We start from the raw sequence: 25,767 nt of genomic DNA, 5'->3' as shown, positions 1-25,767 counted from the left end.
CATCTAGTTCCTCTGCATAGGCCATAAGTTTGTCTGTAGCTCAAGTGAAAAAAGAAAGTTCTTCACCTAGAGACTTTTTTTAAACATTCGAGGACTGTTGTGCAACAAACATAACTCTTATTCAGAAAACCAGTCAGCAGTTCCATGTGTTAACAGTTCATGTGTAACTATAAAATGCATTATAATGGCAGGATAAAAAGTCTGTATAAGTACATTTCAGGAGTCCTTTCCGAAAAGGATCTGCAGAGTAGCAATCCTCACGGGGGCAAGAAGCAGTTTCATCTCATTCTACAGAAGCACTGCTTTTGAGAGCAAGACATCACTCTAGTCTTCTATCCACGTAGAGGCTTGTGGGATGAGCTAAAGAACACCCGTATAATCCAATCCAACAGTGCTGTGCAGAAGTCGCTCTCGTAAATGGGAAGTAGCAAGGCTGAGTTCAGTCCTGTTTTCCACATACTGCGTTCTCTCGGTGTAACAATGACTAGCTTAAGGAATTCTTGTCCCAAAGAGGTCAATTTTGGCAAATCAAGATTATGTAACTGCTGTATACTAATGTCCACTATTTAGCAGGCTTATAAGGTCCAGTCCAGTTAGTCAGGGCATCAAGGCCGATTTGGAATTAATGCCAAAGAACAAACTGGCCAAGTTGCTACGGTAAAATCCCTTAAAAGAGCTTCAGTTAATTAAAAGTTATCCCTGACTTTTGGAGCAATTCATGGTCACAAATTGCAGTAAAACATTCTCAGTCGCTGGTATTTAAACTAGTTTTGGTTTGTGTTAACTTTCCCTGACAGTAATAGCTATTATATTCAACATGTATCAAAGAAGCCCTTTTGGATCCACCAAAAAGGTCAAAATCAAGGGTCAACAGAAGGACACCTTTAGCCACAATCAAGTCTTTAAAATGTACTACAGTTTTTGGCTTATGGTGCCAAACTAACAGAAGTCCTGGATTTTTTAGCTCCAAGTTCCTAGTTACAGAACATGTGGTTTATTCTTTAAAAAAAAAAACAACCCCATACATTCATTTGTAATCAAATAGGTGTCACCTGTTTGCCAGCTGGGCTTTATTAACCAGAGTAGTTTACATGCATTATTTCTCTCAGCATGGACACAAAAAACAGAAAGCTAATGACAATTGCAACTTGAGCATTAGAGCAACGAAAAATTATTTTTCAACAGTTCTGCTGACAGTCTTCGGCCTTTATCAGAAGAAACCAATAGTTCTGTAGTATACATCTTGCATCGTTGTCCTTTAAAAATTCCAGTGTTGTAGGTTTCCGGTATATACAAATTGAAAATAAAATGTGCAACAAAAAAAAAAACAACAAACCAAGCTGTAGTGTAGCAGATTATTCGGCAGGTTTCCCGTGCACTCTGAACCGGTACAGGCATGTATAGGCTGCATGTCCCCAGTTAGAAAGAATTCTCAGTTCCACTATTTGGAATGCTTTTTCATTTTTCTCCTAGAGAAGGAAAAAGCAAACACAGAAATCAGAGTTAAGTTTCTCACAGAAACAGGTGCAACTGAAGTCACTTTCTTTCTTTAGATTCCTGCAACTACCAACTTTTATTAATAACTAAGTCATGCCTTGGGAACTTTCTGACACTTTGAACAGAACCTTCCTTGCCTTACTGCTAGTTATTTGTGTAGAGAGTCAGAAGCAGCATGAAGCAGACTCTTCATATGTTTAGGACCTTCACACCATTTGTATCCAGATGGTACAAGGCCTTTTTCCTTCACTGCTCATCATGTGCTACCATAGGAAATAGGAGTATCCTTCTCCTGACTCTTTACATCTTATCAAGACTTACCATCACTGGAAACACCTGCAGTGGTTCTCCGTCGTGATCATAGACATACTGTCCTAAAAGCTTGCCTTCTGCTTGAGATTCATCATCTAGACCCTAGAACAAAAGGATAGAGATTTTTGCTGCTGCCAAATTTGAAATCAAACCAAAACCAGAAGCATGTCTACATAACTGAGTATCAAGAGACAGCATTCAGAAGTCTGTCAGACCAGGATGAAATGTTTCCCATGTAACTTAGTGCTTGTTCAGGCACAGCACTGGATAGGAGCTTCCTGCACTGCCAGTAGCTGTGCTATGTTGATATGTTTTCATGGCAAAACCACTATCAATGTACAATATAAACTGCTCAGGACAAACCAGAATGAGAAAACATCAAGCTTCTGAACAAGAGTGAAGGAAAGATTATGAGCAAGACTGAAGTAAAGATTGAGATGCTTGCAGATGACTGCTTAAGCATTTCAAATAACTAGACAAAAAGTTCTCAGAGATCACAACCGTCCTCTAATGTAGCCCGTGGTCTTCTGTTCTGCAATCATACCTACACAACTGTGGTGCTAGTTAAAATACAGGCAGAAAAATATTTAAGGCACATCCTAGATAAGGTGAAGAGCCAAAATCGGGGGGGAAGGGGGAAGAGTGGAGGAGGAAGGATGGAACAATTACGGTGTATGAAAGAACTATACCAAATAAAAACCCATCACCTCCCTCCGAAAATGGTTACTACTGCATAAAGCAAGAGAGAAGAAACAACTCCCCCTAAATTAGATTTTAAGAGCAATGACTGAAACAGCTTATCTTCTTAGCTGTCCTCCTGCAAGTACTTATTTTCCAAGATATGTAACACAAATATTCTTTATGCATACAAAAATCAACTTAAGTTCAGAGACAGACTTACATATACTGAAAAATTCCTAGGAGCACTTGTGATAGTTCCGGTTGGTGAAAGTGTTTTTGGTATGTGTTCCATTGTAAAAGCAGTTGGATAGATGTTCATTGAAAGTCGAATTACAAGATACCCCTGTGATCCTTTGAAAGCCCAGCAGTTTCCTGGATACACGTCCGGCTAGACAGGAGGAAGGGAGAGAGAACAGGAGGGGACACAACAAGTTAACAACAACCACAAGTGTTTTGTAATTATTTTTTTTGTAATAAAGAGTTGTGATGAATTTGGAATTATTAGGGACACTCTTAGATAGTAAGTGGCAGAATATAATCTGTTTGCTAGAACTCTCCAGGAAGACAGCATATCCACCTAAACCACCAGAAGTGTTTTGAAGACCCACCTTGAGATGACTTCTCAACGGGAACCCTCCCAGTGCTCACACTTCGTAGAAATCCAATGCTCCACCCAAACCTCCAATAAAGGTTTTAATTTTGCTAGAGTAGGACTTCAGCAGTGCCCAGGAACTAACAGAAGAACCCCACTCTTGGGAACATAGTTCTAACTACATGTGCCCCCCAATGTATTAGACAAACATCCAGCATCCAAACACCAATCCCAATCACTCAACACAAAACAACATTACTGAATTTGTTTACTTGGCCTTTCATTACCTGAATCACCACTCTGGGAGACTGAGAGAAGTACCACAGAGGAATTCCAAAGATGCTAATTAATGCTGTTTTGGTCTCATAGGTTTCAGAACAGCGAGTACTCAGTACACTGCCACCTAAAAAAAGATGATATATAATGTTAGCAGAAATAATTATTAATTTCTTCCTGAAGACTTCTAAGGCAGATTTGTACAAAGCTTAATGAATATACTGGTTATTTTCCTCAGAAAAAATAACTATTAAAGATATTGTTAAAGTCTAATAATTTCCTGGGGATAGAATGCTTCAATGAAGTACAACGTTATTTTAAGGACACATTAAAGGTTTTAGATTTAAGAGGGCTGGAAACCACACATTTTTCCCTAGCAAGTCCAGTGTGTGTACCCCCCCTCCCCCCCACACCTGTGGTTCTCCCTTATCCAGTTGGACACATGCACAGAACAACTAGTCCACCCCGTCCATGCACACCCAAGCTGATATAGAAGCCTGTCTACAACACATAGATTGCAGTAGTCTGATGATCAGGCAACATACAAGGATGCTCTACTAACCTTTAGTTCGCATTTTAAGATTTTTAGTAAATACTATAAATAACAGAAATCGTAAAAATGGCATTTCCTCTATTTACCTCCAGATTCCAGGGCAAAATCGACCATACCAGTCTTGTCTTGAGAGTAGAGTTTCAGTGCGTTGTTTACAATAATCTGTGCTTGCTACAAATGTACACATAGAAGAGTAGAATGGAAAGATTTTAATAGTACCAAGTGATAGAATAATTGAAATACACACATCTCTGAAGCTGCAAGCATCTTTTTGAGATGCCGCATTCCATCACAAGTCTTTGAAAGCCTCTGTCAAGACAGAGGCCATTTTTAATGCATGGTCATCTGTCTTAAAATACAAATTCACACTGCATCTTGACTGGTGTTCTCTTCAAAAATTGTATCTTTCCCCCACCTTCCCAAGACCCTGAGCTGTGTTTCTTTGCTATACTTGTTTCTAGGGAATTCTTCAATTTTCAAGATAGCATACTTTCAAAAAACACAACGTTCACAACAGGCAACAAGCACTGCTGTAAGAATACGCTTGATAAAAGCATTTTCTGTAGTTCTCCCCATTTCAATTAATGTTCCTGACATCTTAAAATCATTAACGTTTATATTGACAGCCATTCTCCAAAAAATGCCTATAAAAGGACTCTCTACAGCTTTACTTGAACTTTGGAGAACTTAAACTCACCGCTTCTGTGATTCCAGAAACGCCTGCATTAGTCACAGCATTTGTTACTACCTCTGAAGTTATTTTTTGGTTTGTAACAGATGTATGGAGAGTAATATCCTTGAGGATCCGCAACTCTAGATCCCGCAATAAAGTCTGTAAGTCACTTCTGGTCACAAAATTGGATGTAAGCCATTGGTGAAGCGATTCAGGAGAGTCTTTTTGTTGATCACCAAAAACCACCAGTTTGACGTATTCTCTGACCTGGGCGCCCACCTAGTAGAGTTCATTAACAATTGCAATAGAAATTATTAGTCTTTTTAAACTATTATGTAATACTATGTACTTATATTTATAGTATATTTTAGTAAATATACTATATATTTATATACATAAAACAGGCTCATGTGAAATCAATGCATACATTCAGTACCACGCAGAAGTCTGGCTTTCACGTGTGTTTGAACGACATTTACTGACACTGTAATAACAGACCAGTCAGGCGTGCAGAAGAACGCACGGGAAATCTGGGTACTTCATTGGCTTGGTGAACAAGACCCACCTAACAAAGCCCTGGCAAACCATGCACTTTACATTAGTGGTCTAACACTTCAGAATAAAAAAAAACAAAACACTTGACAGCAACAGTTCAAAAGGAACCATGGCAAGTCTAAGGGGAGCAGCGTACTTGTTAGGGCTAGCTAAGCAAGTCCTTTCATCCCTCACTTACCGTATGCTTTGATTCCATACACAGTAGCTAGATCATATTTGAGCATTATCACAAAACGGTATTTTAGTCAGCTGATAATCCCCTATCAATAATTACTTTTGTATTATGTTGGCTACATTCTAGCCAGACCTTACAAAAGCCTTCAAAACAACTTATGCATGAGTTTTAAAAACAAGTCTCAGACAACAAACCTGACCTGCTTTTACATATGTTTCTTTTCCACATTTCCATGGGTTAGCAAAATACATCCGTAAGAAAAGCAAAGTTCTGTATACAGAACTGCTGTTGCATTGTATCTTAAATGCAACAAACTATGCCATTGTAGAAACAAAAGCCATAAACTCTTGTCTAGTAAATTGTTAAACACTCATGGAAAAATTTGCAGTATCACTAACCAAAGTACCCCCAATTCTTTAAGATAAATACTACCCCCATGTTACTTATTGCAGTGCATTTCAAGAAAGTTAGTGAACAAAATCAACAGTACCAAGTTTTACTGGAACAGTTTCAGAAATTACAGACCTGCTTTTTGATGAATGACATCTATTTTCTCACAACTCCTCTTGACACTTACCCCAGTTAACAGTTCTGATTTCATCTGAGACAACTCTAGTTCTAGCTTTTCAACTTTGGACAAAAGTTGAGTATGTTCATCATAATCTCTGTCAAAAACAAAGAGTCAATAATTAGGAGAGAGTAGTTTCAACCATTCCATCAAATTCCAAAGGTGTGAGAATGTACTCGTCTAATACAAAAGTGCTTTCCTAGTTCAGTTATTCACCATGACAGACATTGTGAGCATGCAGTTCCTTGAAGATGTTATTTAAGGCATACTTAGGATTAATATAGTCAAAGCACAGTATTTGCAAGTTGTGAACAAATCCAGCAGTCATGACTTTAGAACCTAGGCTGACAATAACTCAAACATATGTAGATTTTGGGGAATTAAAGGTTTCTGGCAAACCAGTCAAATTTTATTTGCATGACTTTGCCCTGGTTAGAGCAAGCTTCAGGTTACCTTACTTAAACCAGAATAACTTTAGAAGCAGGTGTCAAGTTGAGCCTAAGTAGCAGGTCACATACAACCAACATAGATCAGTGTTCAGGGCATGCTATGGGAAAAAGTATCAGCCATCATTCTAAAGCCATTTTACATTTTGATCTAATTTAAATGACTATTCAGGAAATAAGTGGGTTTTTTTCCTCTTCCCAATGGGAAAACTACTTAGTGTAATGGTATTACACAATACACGAGTGGAAAGTAATAAAACTGACAAACCAAAAACAGATGAAGGTTAGAATTGATATAATTCAAAAATTTAAATACAAAGCCTAACAAAAGCAGTTACCATGTACTTCACTAGGCAACTTGAGGAAAAATTCTAATGCATTTCTAAGAGGATGAGAAGTCACTCATTCTCCTCCACTTTCTCTAGTAAAACTGTAGTTGTATGATTGCTCACATACTGGCAGTGGGCCCTCTGCTGATGTTCAGCATCACAGTTACAGTCTACTACAAGACAGAAGTACTCTTGCTGACAATACAAACCCTTAAGGTCAGTTAACCGACACGAAGAAAAGGGTTGTGTTTCAGAGAAGAACATGTATATCACCATCAGTTAGCACCAGGATTGAAAAAGCAAAATGTATTTGAAAAGTGCTTATACCTCACTGTTTTTCCTTTGGTTATGTCAAGCTCCTTCTGGATGTCCTAAAAAAATAAAAAAGTTAATTTTAATGTATACGAAGAAACACAAGTGACAGAAAGAGGATATAGAACGTTATGAAAACGACAGATTTTAGCATCACCTATACAGGACTGTGTCCCCACATTTATGTTTGTGCCTCTGTACAACAAGATTTTATTCCACATAGGAACTGCCTCACTGGTCAACTGAATAACTTCTAATCTTTGGACTGAAACCCCCTCCAAGAAGGGGGAATAATAACACAAACAAGTTTTGAGACCTAGAGTAAAGCAAACTGGAGTTTGGGATAGCCAACAAAAAAACCTTATTTTATCAATGGGTTACACTTAGAGCGAGTTAGCAAAGCTAACTTTCAATACCTTAGATTCACTAGAGAGTTTTCGAAGAAGGTCTTCCAGCGTCACGAAGCGCAACTCATATTCTTCATGTAAAGCCAGGATGTCAGTCTTGAAAAACAGGGAAGAATACAGTGTATTTTCTTCTGGAGCACAAATAACATAATTGGTATTTTCTGCAAAGCATAATTTTTATTCTTTCTATGAATGCTTAAGTGATTTATCCTGTGGGTAGTGTGAGAAATTATAGAATCTGTAATAAATACCAAGGTCTGATTTAGCAGTAGCAGGGGTTATACACAGACAAGGAGAAGTTTACCACAACTTCTTTGTTGCTAGTCCTTCCTATAGCCTTTTTTCTCTGTATGAAAACAGGATAAATTCAGCTGCTTTTCAGCAATACCAGAGTCTACTTTAGACCACCTATCTGGAATTAAGTCTTTGTCAGCACTAACAACGGAGAAAAAAATGCCAGCTTCCTGGCATTTACTACCTATCAGTTAATTGTGTAACAGAAGAAAAATCCTAAAGTCAAATTGCTAAAAATCTGCATTATTAAAACAGAATACTTTGGTCAGTATCAGAAAGCATCAATAACTGACTCTTACTTTTCCCTTCTCTTTCATATCCTTAAGAAGAGGTCCCATCACATTTTCTATTAGCTTCAATGCTTCACTTTTGTCACTCATCTCGATAATCTGATCTTGAAGATTACGGACTAGAAGCATCAGTTTGCTACATTCTTCATGATGGTGTCGGTATCTCTCAGAGAGGAAGGCCACTTGCTTTTCCAGCTTGCTTATACGACCAGTATCAAAGATGTTTACAGCATCCTAAGGTATAAAGATTTTAATATATAAAAATCAAGACATTTATTTACAACACCCTTGTCTATCAAGTAGTTATTGCAAAATATTGAAGAAATAGGAGTTAAGAAGTCTTAAAAGATAGGAAAGTTCTTTCCTATACTGTTCTCCCTTACCTTTGGAGGTTGCACAGATGGAAAAGAATCAGTCTGATGTTCATGAACATGAACAAAGCCGTTTGTTCTCTGTGTTGTATCAATTATTGTCCAGTTCAGTGAAGGTAACAATGAAACTAAGCCATCAAAGCCCCAGAACCATATACCTATATTAGAAACAAAACCCAAAAAGAATGTTCAAGAGAATTCTCTCTTAAGACTGCTTATATCCACAAATCATCTTCTTAATAAAGGACTCAAGCTACCGTAGATTTGCAAGGTAGATGTCACACCGTGGACCCTACTCCAGTCCAAATAAAAATCAGCATGAGCCAGCTTTAAAATTAAGTCAAGCACTCAACGTCAGGCAACATTCATCAGTACCACTCACACAGCTGTAAAGCATGCAACTTGCACTTAAGATATCATGATACATCCTTAATCTCATACTACTGCTGCTTCCCTGGGACCTAGATCTCATTTACTGATTAAGAGAGGCCATGCTCACTGAAGGCAGATGTAAATGCTGCTCTTTACCTCAAAAACAAATATCTTGCCTTATATCCTACTTCCTACATACCACATCATTTCCCTGGAAGCCCAAGTTTCCTCCAACTTTTATTAGGTATTGCCCAATCTAGCATTTCACAAAGATTACACTTATTTTTGCAATATATTAATGAGAAGTAGCAGCATTTTCTACACAGGGAAACTTCTTTTCTTATTCTCCCTAGTACAGAGGATTTTAAATCCCCACTAGGTTTGAGAAGCTTCATCTTCTCCCCAAATAGCTACAAGTTTTTTAGGACACACAAAGACATGAAACTGCTTTTCAGAAATGGTCCAGCTCTTTCAGGAAATATTCTAAACTGAGTTTGTTTATTAAAAGCAGACAGCTGGCCTGGACTACTGTCAACTGACTAGGCTAAATAGCAGTATTTTAAGCAATTAAAGCATGGTCTAGAGCAAAGGAAAGACAGGGTGAGCCGGTAAAAGAACTTAACCACACTTGTATGGAGACCAACACCAATCAAAGCAATCAGTATGCAGCCTACTTTTTATGAGCTCATTGCTATTCCGATGAAGGGAGGTAAAGAAAAAAAGGACTTATGACACTAAATCAAGGGTATTCCTTTCATGGCAAGGGGAAAGCAGTTAGACACTGGGAACAGGTTGCCCAGGGAAGCTGTGGATGCCCCATCCCTGGGGGGGTTCAAGGCCAGGCTGGATGAGGCTTTGAGCAACCTGGGCTAGTGGGAGGTGTACCTGCCCATGGTAGGGGATTGGATCTCTATGATATTTAAGGTCCCCTCCAACCCAAACGGTCCTTGGGAGTATCCTGGGAGGGTCCTGGGATTCGTACTTTGAAAGCTTGAATTACTGCCCTGTTCACAAACAAACTTGCTCTTTTTTACTTCTGCATCTTATTCATAAACAAAAGCTCAAGTAAAAATGCTGTTTTGGAACAGCTGTAGTAAGAATACACAGATTTGTATTATAACTAAACAATTCACATACCGAGCAGAAGCGGGAGTATGATCAACAGTAACAGAAGAAGGCACCTAGAGAAAAAGAGAGGGAAGTTTGCAAGAAAAAATATATTTATCATATTTTATTGTTTTATAACAGTAAATAATTTGCTCACAAAACTTTTTTTTCAGAGGATACACACCTTCTTAGAAGAGGGGCCTTGAGCACAGACATCAGAGAAATTACACCCCATTCAAGCAGCCTGGATATGCCAGAAGCTGCCCTCCCTAGAAGACAAAAAAGTGGTAGTGTGCAATGTCATTACTGCAGCACGTGTCCAAAGAAACCAAGCAGAGGGACATGCGACTGTGGCCAAGAACACTTTGCACAGCAGAGAAATGCATGAGTACAGGTGAGGCATGCAGCTTATTAACATCTAGATATCACAAGTAGCATTATGACATCAGCTACTCAACAAAACCAGCAGCCATGCAAAAAGATGAAATGCTCATTGTTATAACAATGCTATCTTGACAGGAATTCAGTGTTTGAATTCAAGTTACTATATGCTGAAAACCTGTGTTTCGAGAAACGCACAGATTAGCAACATCAGTTTTTGCTAAAAAGAATACCGTGATAGCAAGTGACTACCAAACCAAACCAACCCCATTATTCTCAACACCCCATATTCTATACTATTCACAACTCATTCTCTCATGAAACGGTCTGGTTAGTCTCCCATTATGCCTGTGAACAGAAATATACCCTCTCATTAAGCATATTTTGGTCAATAAAGAAAGTAAAGTAGCACATGCATTTCAAGATACAAAAGCTACAGCACAAGCATAGTTGAATTAGTGTAAGCCACATACTGCAGATTCCTAGTTTGTCAAAAGGAGCAGGCAATGCACGTGCACACACGGATTAGGATAGTAACCTGGAGAAAGAATGGCCAGCCAAAGTAGAGACAACACCTTCTGAGACACAAGCCATCCCGCTGCTCCAACTGTTCGCAATATGTGAAGCATAAAGTAACCTAGATTATAACAAATTAACTCTATGTTGTAACATACATAAATGAGACGAAGGTTCTTTTGCAGAACATGCAGTAAAACACACTCAATCCCCTGCCCACTACATGTTCTGCATAATTTTAAACCATACCTTTCAATAATCTACAAACTTGGTTCTTCACCATTTAAAAGCAAAGCAAGCCACTAATAAATATGAATCCAAGTAAAACCAAGACAATTTAGAAACAGAATTCTCAGGTATAGAGATAAACAGAAGGATCAACAGCATGTGTGCATTTAGAACATCACTTTTTCAAATCAACAAAGTTTACATTGTGTAGCATGTTTATGTAACAATGCCATGCTAAGGATAACAGAATAGCGAAGAAGTACTACCATAAAAACAAGTTCTGAGCACATCATTACTTTAAAAGCATCTTATTTGTTCTGAATTACACATCAAGTTTGTTATCTAGGTTCATGTGAGACAAGAGGGAACAATTGAAAATTTTAAGTCCTAGTGAAGGAATTAAATAATGATGTCTAAGAAATGCTGATAAATAATAGAAAATATTCCCTAGCAGAAGTTAGAAGCAGTAAATTTTCATTAAACTGAATGTTCCCAAGGATCTTCAGTATGTCAGTTTTGAGTCTCTTAAAAAGAATAAAATCAACAACAAAACCCCCCACAAAGCACTGCAACAAAATGCTGTAGCTTAAAGTCCACCGAAGCCAAAAATTACTACATCCAAGACTAGGACTGCTCGTTCTACAAAACAAACTACATAGTATACATTTAGAAAATAATCCTACATTTTTAGATTAGCAGATATGTCTTGGTTAATCTGACGGATTATAGATATACCAACCCAATATTTTGCAAAGCATTTAGGTGACTGAAGTGTCATTTTCCTTTGCTGAATAAAGAGCACTCAACACATTCTTGATGTCTCTGTCATTCAAGCTAGGGAACGCTCATCTCACAGGGAAGATTCTATCCCTATATAAGATTCCTGTAAGAATTGACTATCACTAAAACAAAAATAAAATGTTAAAACCCCTTCATCAAATAATCTGCATACCAATACCTCATACCTTGCTTTCATTTAAAGGCAGCTTTTCAACTACTGAGTGTACAGACTTCCCCAAAGTGCAATAAATTAACAATCTGACTTATTTTTTGTAACATACAAGGTGTATGCTGTCCCTACACCTTATTTTTACTGATAGGTAAGCAGTCTGCCAAGCTTGTGCAAAAGCCAGTATCAGAGCAAGAAGTCAAACAGGAAAGGTGTTAAGTAAGTTAATTTTCTAGACTCTTTACACCTTTAATCTACTTTCATAGATGAAGGTAAAAAAAAAAAATCAAACACAAAACAGTATGTATGATTAACATTGTGAAATTGTGATAAAAATAAAAGCAAAAGAAAAAAGGTCCAAGTCAACCTGCATAAGAAAAGGTGTGCCAAATGGTCCTTGCTACCCTTTTAGCCCATGAGGATTGCATGTGGTCTGTGGTGTGTATTTGAAGATGTTTCTTCCCCTTACAGTCATCACCTGTTGGTTGTGGTAACAGTCAATTAATTGGACAAAGCCGGGATGAAATCAAGATTGTTACAAGGTAAGTTGAACAAGTCTATTTCATAATCAGTTATCAAACCAAAAACTACTAAGCAAACTTCAGTGGAACAAAACTTGCTTAGGGAAGTATTACAGTACGCCAGGCACCCCCCCCCCCCCCTACAGCTAAGCAGCAAAACAAACATTTACTTTGTAGATTCCACAGAGTCGTGGGGCATCTGACTATTATAGCAACAACCTGGTGTACAGCCCAAGGCTAAAAGACAACACCAACCATTCTACTTACATATTGATTCCTCATTTCCACCAAAATGGCTATCTTCTCTGTAAAATTCTTTTACATTCATTCTTCCACAGTAGTCTGAGTGAGCTGCACACATTCAAAAAGCATACATGGAAATAACTCTCAAGTTCAAAGCCTTTCATATATGCACATTTTGGCAATCATATATGCAGATTTGAGCTAAACTGGCTTGGTTCATTATTAAAGCCAGGTTACTCACAGGAAACCTGAAAAATTATCAAGGAAAGAAGCCTAATCTGTGCCATTTTTTTTTCTTCTTTAAATAAACAGAGGGCCTTTTCATTCAAAAGTCTTTCTGCTTCTTTTCAGCTAGCCAAGTTAGTAAAAAAGCCCCTAAGTAACAGCTCATCAAATCCTGAGTCCCTATTCCCATCATTCTGTCGAACAGGCCAACCATTACATCTTTGCGCTGGTTTTACCAGAGATCTTGAAAGACTGAGAAGAGAGCACTAGCAATTTATAAGGCACCAAGGCAGAGAGAACAGGAGAGAACAAAGTGTTATTCACACACAAAAATCAGTTACCTGCTGCCTATGGCAATTAACTTAACTTGTAGAGCGTGTATTATAGAACAGAAAGCACCGAAGAAGAATTTAACATTTTCAGGGAAAGCAAGATGTTCTGTATGTAGAGCAGTGCAGAGTGATGATGGCAGTTTTAGTTTTGCAAGACAGATCTACTCGAGCTTTAAGTGCACAGTGGGCTCAAGGGAAACAAGATAGTCCACACCTACAGACATTGAAGAGTTCGGATTTGACACTATCACATCAAACAGGTTTTTTAAATCAAGTTTCTCAATTTAAACATTACCTTCCACCACTTCCTAGTAAAAATCAACACATGAATCTTAACTGTAACACAGATCTCACATATGTGAATCATGATATTTCCAAAACAGGCAGAAAGTGTTAAAAGGGTAGCACAACTGAGATAAAAGGAAGAAAGAAAGGAGCCAGCCAAAAGACTATAGAAAAAAGAACACCGTAGTGCCAAAGACAAAGTCTGTAAGAAAGACACCAACACACACATTCTGGCTTTGTGTGGAGACCAAGGAAGACAACTGAAAAGGTACCTTTAAATTCATAACCCAGCTTCAGCAAAACCATTTGAAATAGTTGCACTAATAGTGATGCAAAAGATGCTGTAGTATGTTTGACCAATCGCAGAATCTTACTCATGTAGAAATAGGTTCCTCCTATTAAGAAAAACAGTGTGAATACAAATTATTCACCTACATAAACATGTACTTGTATTCTCTGGTGATCATTAGCTTGTGGAAGAGTGAGGACGAAGAATGGGAAGCCTTTGTTTAGCCAGGAGTATGAAACTTCAGCAAGCAGGGTTTGAAAAGTCTGGGTGTGCTAGATATTACAGAAAAGCTTTTTTTAAGAACTATACATCCTAGGGAAAGCAACTTCAAGACAGAATGTATGACTTCAGCAAGAATATCTTTTCTTCATGAGAATTAAGAACTCTAAATAGCAATGAATTCTTTGCTTTGAGAACTCAAGATTTCTCAATGATGTGATCTGTTGATACTGATTTTGTGGGTCACAACTCCAAAGAGACAAACTACATTCTGAAAAGGTGAGGACTTTTCACCTTCTTTTCTGTCTTTACATTAGAGGAAGCTACTGCAGTGGTCTACCTCAAGTGCTAGAGACACACACTTCTTCAGAGCCTTGGGAACAAAGCTGCAGCTGTGGTCCTAGAATCAACATTCCAAAAACCTGCCATGACTGTGTGCCCCTTCCTCTGCCCTTCCCAAGTTTAGGTTAAACTACTGGATTAAAGTTCAAAGGAATGTACAAAGATGAGTTCCTTGTAAAATTCTCCTGTGTGAATACAGGCTCAGGAGAACAAAAACCCAGTTTTCTTACAATGTTGCTTTTAATTCATTATGCTAAGCCAATAGAATTGCTACTTGGGCAACACATTTACAAAAAAGAAATATTTTCCTCAAAGCATTTAAGTTGCACCTTGTAGTTCAAACAAACTGATTTCCTGCTACTGAACACATACTTCATTCAAGAACACCACACCTATGGAAACCCAAAATTGGTTTCTTTCTAATTCAAGGCCACTGAAGAAACAACTTCTTCACAACAACTGAGGATTATCAATAATCAAGAAACCTATCCAAGAGGCAGGCAGACACAGTCAAGATACTGAGGACAGCCATATATAGAATGGACATTGCCCTGGAAAGGCAGAACCTTATTTACAGCAGATTCATTTGGTTTTGAGCTTTAGGAATGTAGTCCCTAGAAAGTCTATTTGGAATCAGTTTTTCCCTTTGGAGTTCAATTTTTCAAGTAGTTGAAGTTTACCCTCTAAAAACACTCTACTAAGCTGCAAGGTTAAATAAAGAGAAAAAAAAATATGCAGAAAGCAGGAAGGTATCACTCAGACTTCTTGGATAACAGAAGCACTGCAAAGTAACAATTCTGCTCAATCTTGAAAGTTCCTGTAAGGAAAAAAACATAATAACTGGACCGCGTAAAGAAATTTTCTATCTGAAAACCCTGACCAAAAACATTGTAAACAGGCACACACTGATCCGATAACAGATTAGGAGACTCTTATGATCATTGCTGGTTGGATTGGCCTATTATGTTCCAAATCAGTTTGGAAATATAACTTAAGATATTATGGCATTTTCATTTTGAAATTGTTTAATCCCTACAGCAGCACTGAAAAAAAAAAGTTGATAATTATATATCAGAAGCTGACAAGTACATAAAGTTTCAAACTGACATAGAAAAAAGTATTTCATATAAGCTGATCTCTACAGTTTAGTCATTGGTAAATTCAGCAAGGTAGGAAAAGTGCTTCAATAACACTACAAGGAAAACACATCAACTAATTTGGATAACAGAATGTTATACAGTTAAAACACAAGAAAGAGTAACCTACTGGATGCATGTCTCTGGCTCCTGTCCCTAGAGTAAATTCTAGCAGGTGGCACAGGAGAAGCCGAATATGCTGTAAGAACATCGTTCTGTTCAGAAAGCACACTACAGTCGCTGCAAGTGTAGCCATTGAACCTGTTGGCCTGTGATCCTGCTGCTGCCATCTCACCATTTCCTGGCATCGGCGTAGTACCACTACCTAGCAAACCAAAAGTAAATTATTTAGTGCACTGATTTCCAGTATTGCCACCATTAGTTACCATTAACTAGAATGCATGTGGAAGGAAAAATAAAGTGTGGTTACCTTTAGGGTCGCCTTCATCATCAAGACCTTCAAAAGAGAAAAAAGAAAATTTAGTCCCAAATACAAGTAAGTCCCATAACCAACCACAATATCTGACATGAACTCAAATTTTAAGTCCCACTAATTTTAAGACTGCAAAGAAAAGCCACTTTATGATAAGTTTTTAACATATTCTGCAGTCCACTACATGAATATATCCATATATTCAGACATTAATGCAGTAGGGTAACAGTTAGTGAAAGCACTCTACCATGGAAGCAGCAGACAAAATAATATGAATGACAACTACACCTTTTCTTAGCTCCCATGTGACCTTAAAGCAGCTAATTACAAGCTGACGCTGTTTCTGTTGCTTGGTAACTACTCTGGTACTACTGCATTTTAAGATCCTGTTTTAAGAGGCAGGTAATCCAACATTTACAATGTGTTCTAGTAAGGTTGAAACTGTTTTTGACATTAGGATTTTGGGAAGGTAACAAGCATGCTAACTAGAAACAAATAGTCTGAATTGGGAGATATAATATGATCTTCTACACAACGCTCTGCATAGACAATACTCTATGAAGACAACTCCCGTATTTGCCTATTCAATGAAAAAAGTAGGTTCCAGAAAAGCATACTTGTATACACTTGCAAAACCAAACCAGCCAACCACACACAAAAGGCCTCTTGGGGAATCTTGAAGCGCCACTAATTTGAAACTTTCAGGTTAAGGTCTGTTAAATTGCACAAACTGAACAAACTGGGATAATCCTGACCACTATGATGAGGAAAAAGATGACCCCTTGTTCCCCTCAAATTTCTCTAAATATGAGGCTAGACCCATCATTAAAACAAAATGCATTCTGATTCCGGTTAGCCCAACAACTGGTGAAATTTCTAATGGATATGGGAACGCAAATTTCAATACTAACACAACAGGATGCCAAGAAGCTGGGTATGCCATCCGGATGGCAGAGTGTTAAAGTCACCAGAGTAAAAGGAGCAAGTGTTATTTGCCCAACCATGACAATTAATTTATGGTTCCCAGTCGAGAGATGCATGTTGTCTATTCACTTTGCAGCTACGGATCACTATGAAAATATTTTGGGGTTTGATGTTTTGAACAGCCAAACCTGGCACCTGCCAGACAGCTGTGTGTGGTCCTTCGGTTCAATAGCGGACCCTAACCCTGATGGAAATTGAAAGACTACAGTTCACGTACTCTGCACAACCCCTGTACTCCCCGATTCAAAATACCAATGTCTTGCAATATCCAATTTCTGCTATGACACAAACTGCAATTTCTGAAGTAACAGCAGACTTGCAAAAGCAGTAAGTTATTTCCAAAACCCACTCCCTGTACAATTCACTGGTCTGGCCAGTCAAAAAACTGGATGGGAGATGGCATTTAACAACTGATTATGGATGCTTAAATGGCAACACAGCTCTGCCAACAGCTGCTGTACCCAGTATTGTGACTTTAAGAGCCACTACTACAAGCAGCCGCACACCCATGGATGGCACTGCTAGATGTAGTGGACATGTTCTTTATGGTCCCATTACAGGAGGAGGATAAAAAGAAATTTGTTTTAACTTGGCAAGGTATACAATATACCTTTAACAGACTCCCACAGGAATATAAAACATTCACCCACAATAGCCCATGCTTCACTTGATGGAATTCTTAGTCTCACTCCCTGAAGAAGTAAAACTGTATCAACACATAAATGATGTTCTAATTGGAGGAAATTTCCCTGAAAAAGTGGGAGAAACAGCAGCGTTGCAAGCACTACATAAAGCAGGAATTGGAACCCCACCTGAAAAATGCCAGGGACTGAGCAAAGAAGGGAAATTTCTGGGCACTTGGTGGATTGCGGAAAGCGCAGCAATCCCACCAGATACTCTAAACATAGTAGAACAATTACAGATGCCCCAATCTAGAAAACCGTTACAACAACTAATGGGCACCTTAGTGTACTGGAAAAACACATACTGGGATTCTCCATCATTGCTTGCCCTCTGTACTCATTTTTATGAAAGGGAAAACCATGAGAATGGAATTCAGCACATGAAGAGGGAATCTAAACCCTAATACAAGAACTAAAGACATATCAATCTCTAGGACCTGTCTATCCTCACGACCCTACTACAGTAGAATGGGGTTTCTCAGAACACGGTACTTACTGCAGTCCATTTCAATCTGGTCCTAACAGACCAAAAAGACCTCTACCATTTAGCTCAATTGCATTTAAAGAAACTGAGCAAAGGTATTCCGAGTGGAAAAAGGGTCTTTAGTCTGTGCAATTAAACAAGTTGAGATAATATGCCAAGAGCAACCCATTATGTCTAGAGGTCCATTCTATTTATGAGCCACAATTTTATAGGTGACTGCTCCTCCTTTCCCTTCTTGTATGTTTCCCCACATACATAATATCACCTAATCAAATGAAACTGACGAATTTATAGAGACTAACCTAACACAAAATTTCAATCAAATTATAATTGGATTATGGCACTCTCTGTTTATAGGCATAGAGGCAAGCGACATCCACACTGCCACTCTAGGGATGAGACAAACTGATTCAGTCGCAGGGCTGATTGTGGTGTTACAACCTCCCCTCCTCATCCCAAGTTGCTTAGTACTTGGTGCAATTCCTACCCACCTGGGCCACTGGATAAGTCAGAAACTTAAGTCTGACTGGGTAAATCAGAAACAGTTTGTGAAGGTGGTGAGCCCAAGCACTAAGACACCCCCATTAACATAACCAACTCCCATCTTCCTGCTACTGGAAACAAAGAGCAGTTAATCAGAGTGTTGAGGCACCCCCTTAACATCCGTGGCTCCTGCTTGTCTCATTATTGGAAACAATAATGATAGCCAATCAATGAGGACAGTCAATCACCTCCTCACAGTGTAGCGCACCTGCACCGTGCACTTGCACCTGGGTCAGAGCCCAAAAGGGGATCACACACGCCAGAAAAGAGTGGAAAGTATCAGAATATTTCATCATCCTGAGTTGGGCCGAAGTGCAAAAGTACCTGACAATCCAGGAGAGGGTCTCCCTTAGAGTCACTATTTATAGGGTCTGACACAACTGACGTTTGTCAGGTACTTTTGCAATTAAAAGTACCTTAATTGCTATGAAACACCACCTCTGCCTATAAACAAACAAGAAAATGCTTTTTCTTTGGCTTTACCATTCTTTACCATGGTTTATCATTCTTTAAATACAGTACTCTATGCACATTTTGAAGAAAGTAATAACATCTATACCATCTATGGTTTTGCATCACAAAATTGTATAAGATTGCCTGGCATATTAACTTGACTGCGCAACGTTTCCTGATGTTGACTATGCCCCTAAATCAAGATTAGACACTGGACTGTGAATTTCCAGTAAGCATCTTAGCAAGCAGACATTTACAGCAAAAGTGTAACTACATGCACACGTTTGGGGGCAGGATGGAAAAAATACGTGGGGAAAAGAGGGAAGATGTGGACTTCCATTTATACACACCAAACCATAAGCAGTTTTGGCAGTTTGATACAAGCAATAGCAATTATTACCTACCCCAGAAATGACCAACTTCTGTCTGCTCTTGAATCAAAGACTCATCCAAGACAGTGGATACCATTGATGCATCACTGGCACGGCTATTGAAACTGCTTTGGCTCAAGATGGAAGAGCTGGTCAGATTTTTTCTTGGTGTGTTTCTTTCACCGCCAGATTGTTTAGTGATAGTTCTGCGCTGTCTCACTGTCCTAGGAAGCAAAGCAAAGACAAATAAGACATAGCACTAAAGATGCAAATTTCTGTTAGTCTCTTATTTTATTAAACGAATAAACAGTCAAGGTATTTCAACACTGATGTGACTAGACAGATCAAAACTGGTTTAAAAGAAAATCCTCACCATCAAGCATCTATACTTTAAAAAAGGATTTCACTGCAAACCACATACTGAACGTAATTTTCAAAATATGGCAGTAAACACTGAGAACAAAGAATCAAAGAGTAGGTAACCTATGTTTTTACTATTGTGTGCAAACAGGAAGTCTCAAGACTCCAACCAATAAATTAACTTGTGATGATAAAAATGCTTACCTAGAAGACTCTTCTCTAAAGGACACATTTCCAGAAGAGCTGTCACGAAGGCCATCATTTCCTGCATCATTTGATTTATTAACTGCTGCAGCAGCTAACCGTAAACTACGCCGTGACATTCTCGGTGAATCATATACTGGATCTATTTTGTTTTCAGTCTCAAAATCCAAAGCAGATGAAGAATAACTTGAACTGCAGCAAAATAAGAACAGCAAAGTTACCAGGTTTAAGAGAAAATTCCCCTAGTAAAAAACATGCCCCTCAAGCTACCCTAAGTTTCCATTAAAAGCAGTTTATCCGGGGTTATGAAGTAATTCCCACAAGATATGCCACATAACCCAAATAATTTCAAAGTATGTACATATTCAAGGTTCTCTTAAGCAATGCATATTACAAGTGTAACAACTGAAAGCAAATCACAGTTAGAAAGAAACAACCACCATGGAACCCATGCTTGAAGTTTAGCCAGAGCAAGCATTCATTACGCAGCCTAGATCTTTTGGGACCAGTTTGAGAGACGAAGCTGTTCATGGCTTCTTCACCGCAACTTCTTCACCATGCCTAGCAGCAAATTAAAAATCATGATGCACTCTTAAGTCGCAAGGTAAAGATCTGGTTTTAGTCAAAGCTTTTTTTTTTTTTGTTTAATTATTTTTTGTTCGACAATTCCTTGTTTTGAGGACCAAAGATCCACATGCCACACTACTCTGAATTTCCATCGCCCAAAAAGTAGGAATCTCCCCTCTTTAAGATACTCAAAGACTCCCCTACTTTAGCTACCTTAGTTCAACTACCATTACTTTTTAAAAGTGGTTTTAAAAGATTTCTTCATTTAATGCAAACCATTAGAAATATCTGAACAACAAAGTGTTTAGAGTCTTTAATCCGTTTTTCTCTGGCTTATCCTACAGAGGCAAGTTTACATGTGGATAAGCTTCACATCATTACTCCAGGAACTCCACTCCACACTTTTACACTTGGATGTCCCAGAATTTATATGGAAACTTACAATGAAGACAAAGCAGCAACACAAGGCAAATACAAACAGATCAAACAGAGGATCCAGTAAAGAAATACATTTACTGAAACCTAAGGTTATAGGCACTGCAGGAAAGGGTCTAGTTCCTCCAGCAGCAAATTGTCAATCAGCCCACAGAACCACACCACAGCTTGTCCACAACAACTTCAACTGCCCAGAGGTGCACAGGTTAGATGGTAGTTCTTGCGCAACACCTGCTTGATCTTACTGGTCCACAGTGCAACCCTGTGCAAGGCAGGAGTCTAGCTAAACACACTTTAAGACAAACCCAGCATGTGTTATTATATGCGTTATCATCATTAATCCTTGCTTACATCTGGATGGAAGGGGAGAGAAAATAAGACAGGAATCTCCTCATGTGAAAATGGATTTAGTCTACATTTGGTTAGGTACAAAAGCATACAATTTTTTACAGTTTTCAAAAATATTAAGTTTAGACAGCTTGCATTCTGACAGATGTGAAGTGAGAATAAATAAAGGTCAAATATGGCTCCTCTGGTTGTTCATTCTGAAAGGGGCAGAGCCACAACAGTTTACTATTGAGTCCCTCCCTAAACAGTTGTTTCAGAACTCAGTTTTGCTATTTATACTTGCCACTACACATTTGCTTTTCCTCATCTTCAGCCAGTGTTCCTTACAAATACTCAATTCACAAGAACACAAAGTACACAGGACAAGCTGACAGCTGTGACCAGCCTCAATTTGTTTCTGTTTATGAACACTTGCTGTTATTAAGTACCTCAATGAGCATTTCTATCAATTTGGGTTGAACACATAGCATGGAGTTGGGCTCTACTATCAAAAAAAAAAGAGAAAAAATAATGGGATTTTTTTCCTCTTTAAACAAAAAGACAGCTTCTCTCTTGCTTATGCAGTATAAGAATTCTCTTCACATTGAAGTGATGAGAATTATCCATCCTTTGTCCGCAGGAGATATCTAGAAGTCTCCTAACTTGTCACCTCACTTCCCACACTTTGGAAGGCAGCCCTTTTTTCTTCTACACATAAGACTACAGTAAACAAAAACCCTGCCTTTCTTGTCACAGGACAGAAACAAACCTGTACATTGATGGCACTCTTATCCTATATGTAGGGCTAGCAAAAAAAAAAAACAAAAAAACAAACGTATTAAAGTTGGGATGCAACTAGCCTGCACTCCCAGAAAACCTACACAGACAGGGCAGACTCTGATTCCTTCCCCTGACAAACAGCTCCCATGGCTGCTGGCAGATCTGCTGACTGTATCCAGTCTGACATTTACAGCTTCTTAGCTACTACCTTGATACCTCCATCCCATGAGCTTCTACAGAATAAGAATGTCCTAGACTTCAGTGGGTTAATTTTCAAGTTTATTCATAAGTGGAATGACAAGGTCTGACAATTTTAGCACACCTATAGCTTTGTCTGGAGGACCTTAGGTGTCATTTATTTTATAAATTCCTTGGAATCAAATGGGCAATGTTCTTGATTATTCAACATAGTAATAGATAAATGCAATACACCTAGAGAACTACAGCTAAAGAGACATCTTCCAATACGGACACAGGCACATAATCAGTATATGAGCGTTCTATATGCCTTCTGAGCAGGGCATTACTTAATATTAACTGGCCAAGGACACTACCTTGAGCTGTTTAGTTATTCCTTCAATTAGTCCCAGAACACATGAAAAAAACCAAAGGACTTTTTTCAACTATTTTGTAGAAAGTTACATCCTGATTTAATGTTCTGACACAGGGAAAAAAAAATCAAACAAAATTCTTATCAATTTAATTCATATTTGTGAAGAAAAAGAAGTGTTAAAGGTATCCAAATTGACAAAAACCATGCAACTCAAAAGATGATGGTGACTAAAAGGAGAGATCAGCCTGAAGAGAGAGGTGTAAATTACATGTTGACAAGTGGGTGAGATTCACCAGTTCGACTTGCATTTTGAGGAGGATAAATGTTATTTAGATATATCAGTTTAATGCTTTTCTGATTTGGGCTGGAGGAGTAAAAACACAAAGTAGAAGCACTACAACACTTAGGAACACACAGTAATCCCAGCTGGTATTAATATAAATTCTATTAATAGGTCATAACCAACTCTATTAATAGCTTTGTGGTATCTCACTTTGCTGTATGTCTTTCTACAGTGCTACAGGCACAAGCCAATTTCTTCAAAGAAACTCACATACAGGTTTTGTAAAGATTGAACTGTCAAAGGCTGAACAAGCCAGATCAGAATACAAGCAAAATAAATACAGGTAGGGGGGAAGACCAGAAGGAATGAACTTCAGCATGAAAATATGTCTGATTAGCAACTCTGCCTAACACACCCCTTCCTCAGGTTCTTTAAATACTCCGTGATGGAAGGTAGGAAGAGCTGCATCAATAATACACAGCATTCTACACAGATTCAGCAAGCAGACACACAGCAGAGTCTGCTCAAAAGACTGTACCCTCTTGATGCCCTGAGAGCATGGAGTGTACCAAGTAGTCTTCCCCCATTATTTTGACATTTGGGGCTTCACAGAATTTTTCAAGAGGAAATCTTAAAGAAAGCACAGGTTAATCCTTCCTTTCTACACAAGGAAGAATTACAATGAATCAATTTCACCCTAGTTTAACTATACTTGCCTTCATTAAGTCAGTTAAACTCCAGCTTATCCAGCTCTATCAATTTTTGAATACCTACACCTAATAGTTTAACACAGCAGAACAGGATGCTGAAATGTTTCAAGACACGTAACCGCCACCTCCTACAAAGACCTCTTCATCAGTTCTCAGTTTTGTAAAACAACTTTCTTCACCAAAAGTGGAAATCAAACACTCCAATTGTTGTCTACACAAAACCCAAAGTCATAATGAACTATACTCTAGACTTCAAATAGGATTTATCATTCTGCCTCTTCCTTTCCTGGCAGGTTCATCTTAGCTTCTGTGATATTCTTGTTTGCTTCAGTGAGAAACAAAACTCATATCTGACAAAATAGCGGGCAAGACGAAAAACCCAGCTCAGAAGGGTTTCAATGCCAGATTAGTTTAGGCAAGCCATTGAACTTTACTTTGCTAATACTCTTGGAAACACACATAATAAACCAACAACAATGAAAAAAAGAAAGCAAATCTTAATTTCTTAAGGTAATATTAAGAGCTACTTATTCCCTCTTGTCTGCAAGAAAGATTAGTCCATGTGGAGAAGGTTGTACAGTAGTCCATACTAGTATCATGTCAGACAAATAACAACTAAGGAAATCAAATTAATGACAATTTCACAGCTTGTTTTAAGAAAGATATGCTCACAGACATAAAAATCACTGTCTAAACAATCGGAAGAATCAAAGGCAACTTTCACTGCTCACAATACGGAAAGTTACCTTCTGTGAAAGAGTCAAAATATTTCATCCAATCTTTAAGGTACACTTGCAATGTGGAGCTATCGAAAATTACTCAGTAATGTAATAGTGAATCTTCTTGCTGATATAAGGCACATAAATCATCTTTCATTGTCAGACATGCCTTTTCTTGAAATTAGTAAACCCACCTGTATTTAACCAACATTTTACCAACACTTTTCTAAAAATTCAGGAAGAGTTGCAACTTAATTGATGCAGTATAAAACACACCCCATTTTGCAACACTACTGACATCAAGCAATAGCAAAACAAAACCCCATGATCCCCAACAAAGGCTGATGAAGATACAGTTTGAGAGTACACAAAAGCAAGAATATTCAAGTCAGTGATGTCTTAATTCTACAGTTTTGACAACTTCTGTTTTACTGGCCAGTAGCCAAGTATCTTCCACTTTAAACATTACATTTTAATATACATGAAATGCATAATAATGATTTACAGGCAGAGAACAGAAAAGCAAACTCATACTGCACCCTTATGAACAAGAGGTTTTTAACTAAAAATTAGCTAAACCAATAATTCAGCCTCACTGATGTAAAGTTGCTTCAAAATACATCTAACACAACAGGAAAAACTAGAAAGACTAATCAGCAGCCACAATCTAAGCTATTAATATCAAAACACTAAAATGCACATCACATTTCTTTTGAATACACAATATAAAAACCAGCAAACACACTACAGAGATACTTCCAGAAAACTGAAGTAATTTAAGAAAAACAGTCTAACAATGGTCAGTTTAATAAAAAGATACAAGAAAAAACAAGTTAATTAGAATACAGATTTTACATTCAACACACCAAGCAGTTTTGCTAAGAAAAGTAATCAATATGCATCTTCCAGACAAGTTCTACACTAACAGCAATGAGTGCTTATCAATCAGTGTTTTAAAGTGAAAATGGAGCCAAGTCACAAATGAAAACACACACAGAAGTTGCAAGATGTAACAGAAAACATCTAAGAAATTAGATGAGGTATTTAGAGAAATAAAACAGCAATTGTAACTAGGCGGAGACTAGTTATTCATAGCAACTAATAAACACTGAGTCATTATCTTAGTCATTGTCCTGTTAGTCCAACATGTATTCTTTCCTCCACTTAGGACACAGAAGTTATTTTCAAAACAGACTAGATACAGCATGCTTCTTCAAAGAAGTTGGTTACTTACCACGAGAACTAAACTCTCCAGAATTAACAACAGAGAACATACAGTTTCTCTACAAGAAGAAAAGAGTTCTCACCTGAGTGCATATGTATAGCCAGTGTTCTCTGGCAGACAATGGGGAGGAGTGTACGTGTGTAGACGTGAAAAGTCCATGTTGACTGTTTCAAATCA

The 25,767-nt window shown here is 38.1% G+C and overlaps 1 protein-coding gene across 1 annotated transcript; it reads right to left on the bottom strand.

Moving 5' to 3' along the window:
- Positions 1 to 1,355: 1,355 nt before the first annotated feature.
- SUN1 (Sad1 and UNC84 domain containing 1) lies at positions 1,356 to 25,767 on the bottom strand. Its single transcript, XM_010083712.1, has 21 exons — positions 25,673 to 25,767; positions 19,992 to 20,183; positions 19,461 to 19,651; positions 15,908 to 15,933; positions 15,607 to 15,811; positions 12,673 to 12,756; positions 12,252 to 12,362; positions 10,730 to 10,828; positions 9,995 to 10,079; positions 9,841 to 9,884; positions 8,344 to 8,489; positions 7,970 to 8,194; positions 7,386 to 7,472; positions 6,985 to 7,028; positions 5,844 to 5,979; positions 4,609 to 4,863; positions 3,998 to 4,082; positions 3,370 to 3,485; positions 2,711 to 2,878; positions 1,819 to 1,911; positions 1,356 to 1,469 (listed from the first exon to the last, which is right to left on the bottom strand). The coding sequence occupies exons 1-21, from the start codon at positions 25,747 to 25,749 to the stop codon at positions 1,356 to 1,358; spliced, it is 2,583 nt and encodes an 860-aa protein (XP_010082014.1). The 5' UTR covers positions 25,750 to 25,767.

This window comes from Pterocles gutturalis, unplaced genomic scaffold (genome assembly GCF_000699245.1).
Source record: "Pterocles gutturalis isolate BGI_N339 unplaced genomic scaffold, ASM69924v1 scaffold3635, whole genome shotgun sequence".
NCBI lineage: Eukaryota > Metazoa > Chordata > Aves > Pterocliformes > Pteroclidae > Pterocles > Pterocles gutturalis.
The sequence above is the reverse complement of the archived record's forward strand: the minus strand, read 5'-3'. Positions and strand labels throughout refer to the sequence as shown.

Bases quoted from the DNA above. Each gene is read 5' to 3' on its own strand.
- SUN1 (XM_010083712.1), bottom strand. From the start codon at position 25,749: ATGGACTTTTCACGTCTACACACGTACACTCCTCCCCATTGTCTGCCA. The intron at 10,080-10,729 runs GTTACTATCCTA...TTTGTCTTCTAG, and splicing joins GCTGGCCATTCTTTCTCCAG to GGAGGGCAGCTTCTGGCATA. The intron at 8,195-8,343 runs GTAAGGGAGAAC...TTTATACCTTAG, and splicing joins CATCTGTGCAACCTCCAAAG to GATGCTGTAAACATCTTTGA.